This window comes from Vitis riparia, chromosome 7 (genome assembly GCF_004353265.1).
Source record: "Vitis riparia cultivar Riparia Gloire de Montpellier isolate 1030 chromosome 7, EGFV_Vit.rip_1.0, whole genome shotgun sequence".
Taxonomy (NCBI): Eukaryota; Viridiplantae; Streptophyta; class Magnoliopsida; order Vitales; family Vitaceae; genus Vitis; species Vitis riparia.
The window spans coordinates 24,109,521-24,122,380 of NC_048437.1; the positions used below are offsets into that span (position 1 = coordinate 24,109,521).

General features: G+C 29.4%; 1 protein-coding gene across 1 annotated transcript; it reads left to right on the forward strand.

Annotated features, from left to right (window-relative positions):
• Positions 1–6,772: 6,772 nt before the first annotated feature.
• LOC117918962 (TOM1-like protein 2) lies at positions 6,773–12,860 on the forward strand. Its single transcript, XM_034835959.1, has 4 exons — positions 6,773–6,994; positions 7,727–8,218; positions 11,662–11,940; positions 12,274–12,860. The coding sequence occupies exons 2-4, from the start codon at positions 7,733–7,735 to the stop codon at positions 12,574–12,576; spliced, it is 1,068 nt and encodes a 355-aa protein (XP_034691850.1). The 5' UTR covers positions 6,773–6,994; positions 7,727–7,732; the 3' UTR covers positions 12,577–12,860.

Below are 12,860 nucleotides of genomic sequence, written 5' to 3' on the forward strand. Positions count from 1 at the left end.
AGAACAACAAAGCAAAAGATTTTCATGTTTGGTTTGTCGTTGTGAAGGAGACTAGGAAAAAGAAGAAAATGGAAAAAATTGCTTTCTTTGGTTAGGTGGAATTTGGCCAGCAGTGAAATATTCTTCTCGTTCAACTCAAATTCGGTAATAAATGAAGTTTCATTTTCAAATATGGAGTACAAGTGGGGCAAAGCCGCAAAGCAATGAAAGTCACAAAAAGATATACATCTCTCCATCCATGCCATTCAATTATTTAGTAGCGTAACCAATGTGAAAGTTTCCTCAGTCTCTCCTTGACGTCTCAGAGCAAGGGCCTTTCTTTTCAATCCTAAGAGTTCTCTCTGGATTTCACCTTTGCTTCTTCTAGATGCCCCTACTGGGGTAGTTGTAGGAGCCTGTATAATGGGGAAATCAGCAATTGCAAGCTTAGATTCAAGACGAGCCAAAACACAAGTCACATTAAGGTCCAAAATAAATGAATATTTGGTAAACCAACTTAATAACTTATAATAACTTAATTTAAGTCATTAAATAAATTAAATATATTTGATAAAATAACTTAATAATATGCCTTAAAGTAAAAAACAACTTTAAATTATAAATAAAAATAATTAACTTATTCTTTAAGTCCACATCTTTATTTTACTTTTTTTTTTTTTACCTTTATTTGTCCTAATTACCTTCACGATCATTTTTGCTACCCCGCAACCTCCATTATTATTCAACTTCTTTTACCCAAATTATAATTTATGAGGATAAATATATCAATTTAATGATTTAAAATAAATTTTAAGTTAATTTTATCAAACAACCTTAATATTTAAAGTAAGAATTAAGTAATAAGTTTTAAGTTAACAACTTAAGAATAATTTAACTTAAAATCAATTTAAGTTATTAAATAATAAGTATTAAGTTTTACCAAACATTCCATAAGCTAACACCCAAGTCAAATTACTTTTTTCAGAATGAGCAAAATACATATTCTATCTCATTCCTATTAATCAAATTTCAATTTGACCACTAATTTTTCATTAAGAGAAATTCACGTATACACTAATGTTCATTATTCCATAATTTAAAAGAACCAAATTTTATATTAAAAAATTAAAAACATCAATAATGCCTATGAGCACTCCTTCATTATAGTGTAGGTCAAATCATACACTAAATTGTTTTTATTTGATTTAAAAATTCATTTTAATGATTTTATGACACATGTATATTTACATTTTGAATTTTATTCAAATTTGAATCTCACCACCCTAACAAATTTTAGTGTTAGGTACATTAACAATAACAATAACAATGCCTTCAATGTGGTATAAATTCAATCCTTAATTCAACTACTTTTGTTGCACATGAAAATTTTTGGTATATATCTTTAATTTTATCTTTAAATTAATTCAATTAATTATAACTATAAATAGAGATTAATTTAGTTTTTTATTGCTTTTTATTTATAAGATAAATATTATTTATCTATTACTTTTTTTATTTCACTTTCGAATTAAAAAAAATTATTATCAATTTTATATGAAAATTGAGTTTATAAAAAACAAATTTATTATTAATTTATTTTTGTAATTTATTAAATAATTATTTACAAAATAATCATTTTGTTTTGTTTTAATTTTTAAATTAATTTTATTAGATAAGTTTTAAAATTAAAAATGTTATTCTTTAATTTAAAATTTCACAATAAAAATATAAAATCACATCGTTTTAGGAGAATCTTGTTCTATCACAAGGCTTTCCATTACTTCACACATTAGTCCAACAATGCACTACACCATTCCACTCCATCACTTATACACACTATTGCACTAAAATACCATTGCAACACTAAACCAATTTTACATTTTCACACAATTTGATTGTTTCAAATATTGTCATTTTTTATGAAACATTTAAACACTACCATTTCACGCTATTTGACCATTTTAAGTATTGTCACTTTTTCTTAAACATTTAAACACTACTATTTAACACAATTTGACTGTTTCAAGAACATATTTTAAAACATTTAAAGATTTTTATTTTTTAAAACACACCCCCATTCCTACAAACTACACCCATCCTACATTAAAAACTCCTTATTTGTCACCTTCACTTACAAAATAAAATTTGTTTCAATCTCCATCCTCATTTTTTTATCCTTCCCCATTTGAATTCATAGTTTTTTTTTCCATATCCCTCATTTCCTATCTAGAACTTTTTTGTATATGCTCTCTCTTTATTTATTGGGACAATTCGCCACTATCTTGACAGGTAATATTTTTGTTATTTTTACTTTATTTTTATTTCATGTCATTTTGTAATATATATGATTTTTATTATTATATACGTTTTTAATTTAATTGGATTATGTAATAATAATTGTTAGAAATTATCATTTTAAATAAATTAAATCATTCAAAAATTAAATTTTATATTATTTTATTCCTAGTTAATATTTTTGATCTATTTTGTTTCATTTTTATTTTTGTAATGCATGATAGATATTTATTGTTATATATATTTTTTTAATTTATTGGATTTATGTTAATTTTTTTAGAATACTATTTATTGTAAATTATCATTTTATAGAAATGAACGGATTAAATTATTCAAAAAATAAAAGTGATATTAATTTATTCAAATAATATGAAATAATAGTAGTATTGTTTATCTTTATCAATTAAATAATATTTTTTTAATAAAATATTAAAATTAAAAATTAAAAATAAAATAAAATATATTAGCAAAATGATAGTGGAAAATAATAATAATAGAATAATTATATATCTATATATTTGCATAGAATATGATTTAAAAAAAATACTAAAATCTAAAAAAATAGAAATATAACATTATTTGAAATAATAGAATAATTTATCCTATATATTTTTAAAAATTAATATTAGTCTTAAATTATTGAAAAAAAAATCTTGTAAAATATTGAGATCTAAAAATAAAAATACAAATAAAAGTAGAAATAAAACTAAAATGTTATTTGATTTATTTAAATGAATATTTATATTTATATAATATAACAAAAAAATACTAACAGTGTATAAATAATAAATTAATTTTTAATTTTAAAATTTTTCTAATAAAATTAATTTTAAAATTAAAACAAAAAATATATTTATTTATTAAATAATTATTTAATAAATTTGTTTTTTATAAAATCAATTTTCTCATAAAATGGATAATAATTTTTTTTTATCTGAAAGTGAAATAAACAAAAAGTAATAGATAAATATTATTCATCTTATAAAAAAAATATAAAACTAAATTAGTTTCTATTTATAGTCATAATTAATTGAATTAATTTAAAGATAAATGCCAAAATAATTTTTAAATCAATATCTAACTTAATATAAAATATCATTTTAAATATTGGATATTAAACATAATTTATATTTTTATAAATATTATTGTTGATAAATATCTCAATAATTATAATTATTTATATATATATTAAATTTAGTAAATAAATTAATTAATTTTATAACACATATATTTATAATAATCATATTATTGTATAAATATATTATTAGTTAAACTCTTATTTAAAAAAAAACGAGAAAATGAATTTTTGAAAATCATTTCTTTTTTTTCTCTCTCTCTCTCTTAAATAATCTCTTTTTAAAAAATAATAATATTTTTTTTAAAAGAATTTTAGAAATCGTCTCAAGATTATTTTTTTCTTATAATTTTTTTTCTAGAAAATAAATTATATTTTGAAGAGACGATTTTCAAAAGAAATAAAGATTTTTATTTTTCTCTTTTTTACTTGACAAAATTTATAAATTTTGAATTTGTTTGTAGTTTATGAATTATTTTTTAAAAATACTGTACTCTTATAAAAAAAATCCCAGAAATTCGCTCAAATCTAACACATATCATATGGGCCCCTTTGAAAGAAATACCTTTTTCGGTAATTAAAATATAATTATTAGTATAAATAAAAATGGTAAATTTAATAAGTGAAATGGTAAATATTAATTCTCATTAAAATAAATAAATTAAAAAATATCAAAATATATTTTTAACTTTCCTAAATATTAATTTTTAGTTAAAGAATAATATTTTAAAGGTCAAAAGTATTCAAATATGTATTAAAAAGTTCTCTAAATTTTAACTTTAATTAAGGAATAGTATTTATAAGAAACCTAATCAAATTATCCAAATATGTCCTTCACCCTTATGAATACCATATTTCTTTAGCTTTTAAAATTATATCAATAGATATAAGACATCCACGCTTTAGAAGAATTGGAGATAAGGATTAGAAAGTTCTTCAAAACCCTTTAAAATTTTGAATAACAAGTGCGAAGATTTAAAGATCAAGCTCAAACTCGACTATTCTAAGACCAAATTTGGAAATCAAGTTTGAAGATTTAAAGATCAAGTTTAAGGAGTTTTTAGATCAAATATCGTGCCTTAGATGAATGTGACCTAAGCCAAAGTGCAAGCTTAGATTCAAGACAAGCTAAAACACAAGTCACATTAAGGTCCAAATTAAATGGATATTTGGTAAACCAACTTAATAACTTATAATAACTTAATTTAAGTCATTAAATAAATTAAGTACGTTTGGTAAAGTAACTTAACAATATGCCTTAAAGTAAAAAACAACTTTACGTTATAAATAAAAATAATTAACTTAATCTTAAGTCAACATCTTTATTTTACTTTTTTTTTACCTTTATTTGTCCTAATTACCTTCACGATCATTTTTGCTACCCCATGACCTCCATTATTATTCAACTTCTTTTACCCAAATTATAATTTATGAGGATAAATATATCAATTTAATGATTTAAAATATATTTTAAGTTAATTTTGTCAAACAACCTTAATATTTAAAGTAAGAATTAAGTAATTAGTTTTAAGTTAACAACTTAAGAATATTTAACTTAAAATCAATTTAAGTTATTAAATAATAAGTATTAAGTTTTACCAAACATTTCATAAGCTAACACCCAAGTCAAATTACTTTTTTCAGAATGAGCAAAATACATATTCTATCTCATTCCTATTAAACAAATTTCAATTTGACCACTAATTTTTCATTAAGAGAAATTCAAGTATACACTAATGTTCATTATTCCATAATTTAAAAGAACCAAATTTTATATTAAAAAATTAAAAACATCAATAATGCCTATGAGCACTCCTTCGTTATAGTGTAGGTCAAATCATACACTAAATTGTTTTTATTTGATTTAAAAATTCATTTTAATGATTTTATGACACATGTATATTTACATTTTGAATTTTATTCAAATTTGAATCTCACCACCCTAACAAATTTTAGTGTTAGGTACATTAACAATAACAATAACAATGCCTTCAATGTGGTATAAATTCAATCCTTAATCCAACTACTTTTGTTGCACATGAAAATTCATTATTATGATTTCGTGTCACATGTGTACTTTTTTCTTTTCTATTTCATTCAGATTTGGGACTAAATCCTATGATTCAAAAGAATTGATTTAAGTGTTAGGCAATATTGACTTCTTGATTTTAAAGGAACAATTTTAGTATTAGTCTAATTTGGACAAAGACCATGGGGTACTTCTTGATGTAGTGTAACTTTAGTCATGATGACTATGTGACATATTATATAGTTATCCTTTCCATTTTATTCCAACCTAGGCCCACTACCTCATGATTCAAAAGAGTCAATTTCAGTCTTACACAATAATCATATTTCATAAATACCTCTTTGTTGTTGTAGTGCAGGTCCAATTCTAGGTAAAATAATATACATTTATAATGTTTGAAATATTTTTCTATTTTTAATACTAATCAAAAGTTTAGTCCAAAGACCCTTCTAATTGAAGGAAGAATATTAGAATTATAAATATTTTATTTAGGGGTGGCAAAGTTTGACATGATTTGCAAATACGACATGAACCCAACATGCTTTTCACGAGTTTGGATCAAGTATAAATGGATAAGGATCAAATTCGTATTGACCTGCATAATCTGATAATGTTTTATTTAACCCGAATTGACCTATCTAACAATTTCACTATCAACTTCATTATATCTTTAAACTATTTAAGTCGTATTTGACTCATTTTAAATTTGTTTTTAAATAAAAAAAAAGTCAATTAATTTATAAACATATTTGATTGAGACATTAATCATATAAACATGTATAAGACTTAACTCAACCCGATTATTAAATAAGAAAACTTAATTATTAAATGAGTTATACGGCAGGTTACCTGTTTAATAATTAGGTGGTATTTGAATTTATGTATTTGACACAATTATTATTCGTGTCAAGTTTGGGTTGAGCTATATAGTAAAATACCTAAAATTTGATACAACACGAACACAACTTACCAATACAAATTATGATCCTTACTTTTGCTAAACATAAAATAATTGTAAAAATAGTTATTTGGCAATCTTTTTAATTTTAGAATACCAAAGGCAGACTTTTCAAACTCGAAATCTCGATTATTAAATATGTACGATGAAATTTGAGTCATTGGATGCAAGTATAAACAAATGAGATATGATACAAATATCTACGACAAAAGTAGAAAAGATTGAAACTAAGGTGCTATGAGACGAATTTAAGTATAATGTAATGAGACTAAAATGCATATGTGGCATAATATCATGGAGTAGTGGGAATTATTTTTCTTTCTTAAACTACCTCCTCACTACCTTTGTGAATTTTACCAAATTCTTTGATTTAGGGTTTGAAATTTGTAAAGAGAGACAAAAGTAGTTGTGAGAGGTGTCTTGCACACAATTATAAATGGAAATAAAAGTGATGGAAAGTCGGAGGTGAAGACCAAAGACTCAAACCAGAATTGACGGGGCCGCAGAACAAGCCACGCGTTGCACGTATCTCACAATTGGCCACATTCGTCTTCAAAGAGGGCCAATTCAAAGCTCTCATCTCCACTTTTCAACTCAAAACAACCAAACACAAGATCTGTTCCGACTAGGGTTTCTTTTCTCAAACTCCCCGCCCCAGGTTCGTTGCATTTTTCTGCATATTTTCTGCTTGTTTGCTTAGAATTTGGAGGGAAACAGACGTTGCACTGTTTTTTTTTTTTTTTTTTCTTTTTTCTTTCTTTCCCGGAGTGGGGGGGTGGTGGGGTGGTAGTGGTGTGTGTTGTGGGTTGTTCTTCCCTTAGAAAACGGAAGTAATCGACTCAACTGAATGTTGGTTTCTTGATTAGGACGATAAAGCAGTTCGGATCTGTTTTCCGTTTGTTTTTCCGGCAAATTTTATCGGGAAACTAAAGCGAGGTTTTTTTTTTTTTTTTTTTTGTCGAAAACATTGATCTGGACTATTTTGTTCCTGAGGAAAGATTCGTTGTTTGCAACTTTGCAACTGTTTGGCTCAATTAGATCGATACTTTTGTCCTTTTGTGTACTGGGAAGCAAAAGGAAACAAGGGTAGGAACTGCAGATACATATTTTTTTTTTATATATGCTTCAAAAATTTCAGGGACCAAGCAGAGCCTCTTTTTGTTCTGGTACAATTTATGTTTCGGATTTTCTTTTGATTGCCACTGTTTTAAATTCAAGTGTATTTTTTGCGGGTTTTTATTTTTTGTCCATGTGTTTTCCTAATTTTTCACTGCAACAACGCGGGGGTATTTTGTTTTTAGTGTTCATTTTTCTTTGGTTTTAGCAAATTCATGGTTCGGAGAAGCTAGAGTAGGGTTTTGATTTTGATTAAATTGGTGACTATGTTCAGGAAAAGATGGATAGATTGAAACTGGCTTCATTGGGTGAGAGATTAAAAACTGGAGGTGCACAAATGGGAAGAATGGTGAGTGGAAAAGTGAAGGAGATATTGCAAACCCCAACTCCAGAATCCAAGATGGTTGATGAGGCTACTTCCGAAAGCTTGTCGGATCCTAATTGGGGTATGAATTTGAGGATATGTGCAATGATCAATAGCGAAGAGTTCAGTGGTGCAGAGATTGTGAGGGCTATAAAGAAGAAGATATCCAGTAAGAATGTTATGAGCCAGAGGTTGAGTCTTGATTTATTGGAGGTTTGTAGCATGAACTGTGAGAAGGTGTTTTCAGAGGTGGCTTCTGAGAAGCTATTGGACGATATGGTTAGGATGATTGATAACCCACAGACAGATCACACTAATAAGGAAAGAGCTCTGCAGTTAATCCAGGCTTGGGGTGAGTCTGAGGATCTTGCATACTTGCCGGTATTTCGCCAAACTTATATGGTGAGCCCTCTACATCTCCCTCTCATGTTAGTAATCTTTCTTATCTTGTGTTATGCCACTCTTATTGTTCTTCTGATGTTTTCTGTTTGAGACTTGGTGATATTTTAAAACCTTTTAGGCTGTGAAATCCATAATAGGTATAATAGGTCTTCTACTAGGTTCTTAAATTGAAAGTTAACTATGTCCCTGTTGTTGCATGCTATATCATGTCTGAAGCTCCCAGAGAGTGATGAGACGTGCTAAGCCTCCAAATAGAACCTATTATGAAGTTTTGATACAATTACACTTATGAATTCTCCAAGTTATAGATTTTTATTTAATTAATTGAATTCTGGATAGTACTAAGTATCCCAAATGTTCCCACATAGCTGCCCAATTCACTTTGGAACAGTACATTGTATGGCATCACTGTGATGGCCACATATTTCACACTTTAGAGGATGCCAAACATGATTTGGATGCTAGCATTCATCTGTATTCTAGGTTGAATCTTCTTATAAGTATCAATATTGAGTAGCAAATATGAACACAAAGCCAATTACACTAGTTCAAATGGGAAAATCTAAAAGACAATTTTACTTTAATTTTTTATGAAAATATCATGTAGAAGACAAAAACAACAAAAAAATGGAAATGATGCTTTATGAACCCCTCGTTGCAATTATGAACACCCCTCATTGCAAAATCAAAGAGATGCCCATCTTGATGAAATTCATAATATAAACATCTCTGCATTCTGAAGTTGAGCACTTGAAACTTTGCAATTCCAAACCATCGTTCACTATTTAGGTCAAATTAATAATATGTGAATAAATATTTCATCCTTTCTCCATTTTGTTCCTCTATATGGAATCTTTCAGGAATTACCTTGGGTCTTGTTTGGCATGGTTGTGGCTTCTAGTGGTCTGCTTCACTAGAAATTTCTGTGCAAAGAAGAGTGTTGTTTAATATTTGAAAAAAAAAATAAAAAATCATAAAACCTTTCAATTTAAGCTCTTCTGAAAAAGCATCTAGTCCCTAGCTTCATTAGAAAGAGCCTTTGAGCCCAAACCTTTTCCTTCTTTGAATTTCTTTAGGCCTGGTTTGGGAAAGCCTTTTACTTTTGGCTTTAGCTAAAAGTTAAAGCTGAAGCTAAAGCCATGATTTGAAGAGGGTAATTTTGATATTATAAAAATTTGTTAAACATAAAATAACTTCTTACATACTTATCAAAAAAAAAAAAAACCTTCTTACATAAGTTAAGAAAAGGGCTTTCATGTGGAGTAACATTGGTATTGCTTCCCTACTAAGTTCATTTTAAAGTCAGAAGCATTTTCACTAATATCATCTAAACATGGATGGAAACTCTTCAGCTTAAGGAAGAGCTTTTGATTTCCAAGAAGCCAAACCACACTGGCCTTAGTGTATAACCAAATAAACTAGAAAATGCTTTAGCTTTTAGCCAGTCCAAAAGTTGCATCAAACTCTTCAAACCCTTATGGACAGGGGGGTGTTTAGTTTTTGGAATGCAAAAAGCCACATGCTTTGGAGGAGCTCATTGCTTGACATATTATGGTCCCTTTGGAGCATTTTATGTGTGTGTGTGGCGGGTGGGTGTGGAAGGAGAGGATGGGAACAACTTTTGAATGGAGATGGAAGGAAAAGAAATTCTCAGGATGGTTAAAAGGGAAGTTGTAAGAGAAGAGTAGGATTTTGCCAGGACATATGGCAGATCTATGTAAACTTCTGAGGATGGTTATCGAATTCCTAATACTATGGGGTATTTACCAGATTGGATGACATTATAGGTAATATTCACATTTACATTTCTTAGCTATCTCTTGACAGGATATTAGGTGCTAGTACTGTCAAACCCCTTGTGGCTTATGCATTCCACCCTGAGGTTTATCATATGTTGAAGGCACATTCTTCATGCATTAACTACAGATAAGCTTTTCATGAAATTTGAGCATATATATGATGAACCTCCCTTTGTCATTGATGATATCTCTGATAAACATCCAGTGGTTTGGAAGCCACTTTTCATAGCTCAGTTTTTGTGACTCCCACCTCTTATCTATCATTGACTGTTTAGCTGATAAACATCCTAAAGGTTGGTATCCATCAATCACGGTTAGTTTTATTCTTGCTTCTGTTTGATCATTTTATGAGAATTGATACCATGATTTCTAATATGCACTTTTATAACTTGATAACTGATAATTATTTATTTCCCTTTATGTAACTATGAAAATGACCTGAGGGTCTCTTTCTCTTACTCTTATGTGGGCATGCCTATGGCCTTGTTGATTGGATTATGTCTATAATTTTTTTGATAAATATACACCTGTTTAATTACTTTTATGTCTTTGTGTTTTTTCATTAATTTTTGTGTCTTCTATTGATTTTTTTCTTTTTTGAATTAGCTCCAGATTTTTCTCATATTTAATTAATGGTTTATTTTTCGTAAGTGAAGGAGTTAGATGCTATATGTTCCATGAATTGAGTTCTTAAAACTTGCATTTTACCTAAACTTGAATGAATCAAGTAATAAACTTGTTTGGGTGTTGAGTTAGCAATCCAGAAATAGCAAGGGAAGATTCTGGAAGGAATATTTTCTCTCTTTTTGTTGCATTCATGTTTCTATGTTATGTTGAAGGTTAGCCCTTACCTAGTTAAGGTGGCTCCAAGTTTGGAACATTTAAGGCTGTCTAGAGTCTTTTGAGCTAATTGCATGCTTGGTTTCATGAATTGAAAATCACTGACACTCCAACTTGGCCAAAAGTAAATCTTGTCTGTTTCTAGTACCTGTGATCTTGCAGTGGCTTGTGTCCATGAGGGCTGGTGTTCAACCATGTGTCTCTCTGTTCTTTTTGTTTTTTGAACTGCAAAATTTTTATGACTAATGTGGTTTAGTGAGAAGTAGTGGAGATTTACCTGAAGCCCCCTCAGGCAGCTGGGTTAGTAGATGCTCTCACTCCGTTGAGAGGTCTCAGGTTCAAGTGATGGGCCTACTTAATAGATGGTTCTAGGGGGAGGAGTTATGTATCCATGGTTTTCCATGCAAAGCATGGGTAGTGGATTTACATTTTACCAAAATAAAATAACAAAAAGAAAATCTTGTGTAATAACATTCTGTCAGTACAGTTTTTGTAATAGCTTGTAAGTTTTCTTCATTATTTTCTCTGTTTTGTTTGTTCAGTTGTCAATGTGTTTGTTGTAATCCTTTCCTGTTTATAACTTGGTCCCTATCATACATGCATGCACTGATTTGCTCCCTATTTTGTATGTTATATTGTTTCATTTGATGCTATCATAAGAATCTAATCCTCATTTATAAATTAATTTGTTGTTGGTGCCAATTTTTATCATTGTTGCCTAAAAGAACTTCAAATACTGGGTGCCCTGGCACTTAAAAATGTTAATTAAACCTCACGCATGTACTATTTAATTGTCGTCGACAGGGTGTGAAGAGAAGCGGCACACCTCCACCAGTACAAGACGGGAGTTCTCCCTCCATTCCATACTCCCTGGAATCATATGTCCATCAACAGCCGCTGTCTCCCCCTGGATCATATCCTATCCCTGATGCAGGTTTGCATCGTGCGGATAGCACTGCTTTTTCCTATAACTATGGCATCCTATCAATGAAAGAAAAGAAAGAATTTCTTCTTATCACTAGAAATAGCCTTGAACTGCTCTCCAGCATTTTGGACTCTGAAACAGAACCAAAACCCATCAAGGTAATTCATTTACTTCTACCATGGAGATAATATTTATAAATAAATATGCTGCTAATTTTGTTGGAGCTATGCCACTATACATGGGATCATCAGCCACCCTTCCAGCAGACCCACCTCCGCCTACCTGCTGTGCCCCAATCTGCCACAAAACCCCCAAAATCAGTTATTGTCAAGTCCATATGAACCAATTGGAATGCATGATCATAGCTGTGCTGCAAAGTGTTGAATATTTTCCTGCTTTTCTAGTTGGTCCATGGCTTCTCATTTGAAATCAAAGCATATATAGACTCAGCAGAAAAAAGTTTATCAATCAAAAAGGTTATTTGGTTGCAGGATGATCTGACAGTGAGCATGGTTGAGAAGTGCAAGCAGTCACAACCTGTTGTACAGAGGATTGTAGAAAGCACGATTAACGACGAGGGGATGCTCTTTGAGGCTCTATATCTTCATGATGAACTCCAACAAGTCATTTCCAAATATGAAGAAATGGAAGCCAAGTCCACTGCACAACTGCCTGAAAACCCTAATACAGCAGGGGGCAATTCAGCTGAGCCAGTCGAGCTTAATGAAGCAAAATCAGCAGAATCTCCCAAGGGAGAAAGCGGTGAAGCCAGCAATGATCAGAAAAGCACTTGATGCAGGTAAATGGGCACAGTACCGTATGTATGTTTCGTGGAATATCTGAATCCTTTGCCACTTATGGTTCAATAATTTTACTATCATGCTCTTGTAATTAGTTAACAGGGGTTTACCTACATTTGGTTAGGGGGGTTAAGCCAACATACAATCCTTTTATTGTAATATAATCTTTTTGGAGACCTGGTAATTGGCATGTGTTATGGGCACAACCAGCTCCTCCTTTTGTCTCACCCTCTTAAGGCAACAAATATAAATGGGAAAAATTCTGGGTTCTAACCGTA

Coding starts and splice junctions, on each gene's coding strand:
- LOC117918962 (XM_034835959.1), top strand. CDS start 7,733: ATGGATAGATTGAAACTGGCTTCATTGGGTGAGAGATTAAAAACTGGA. Junction 8,219..11,661: donor TATTTCGCCAAACTTATATG/GTGAGCCCTCTA, acceptor TGTCGTCGACAG/GGTGTGAAGAGAAGCGGCAC. Junction 11,941..12,273: donor CAGAACCAAAACCCATCAAG/GTAATTCATTTA, acceptor ATTTGGTTGCAG/GATGATCTGACAGTGAGCAT.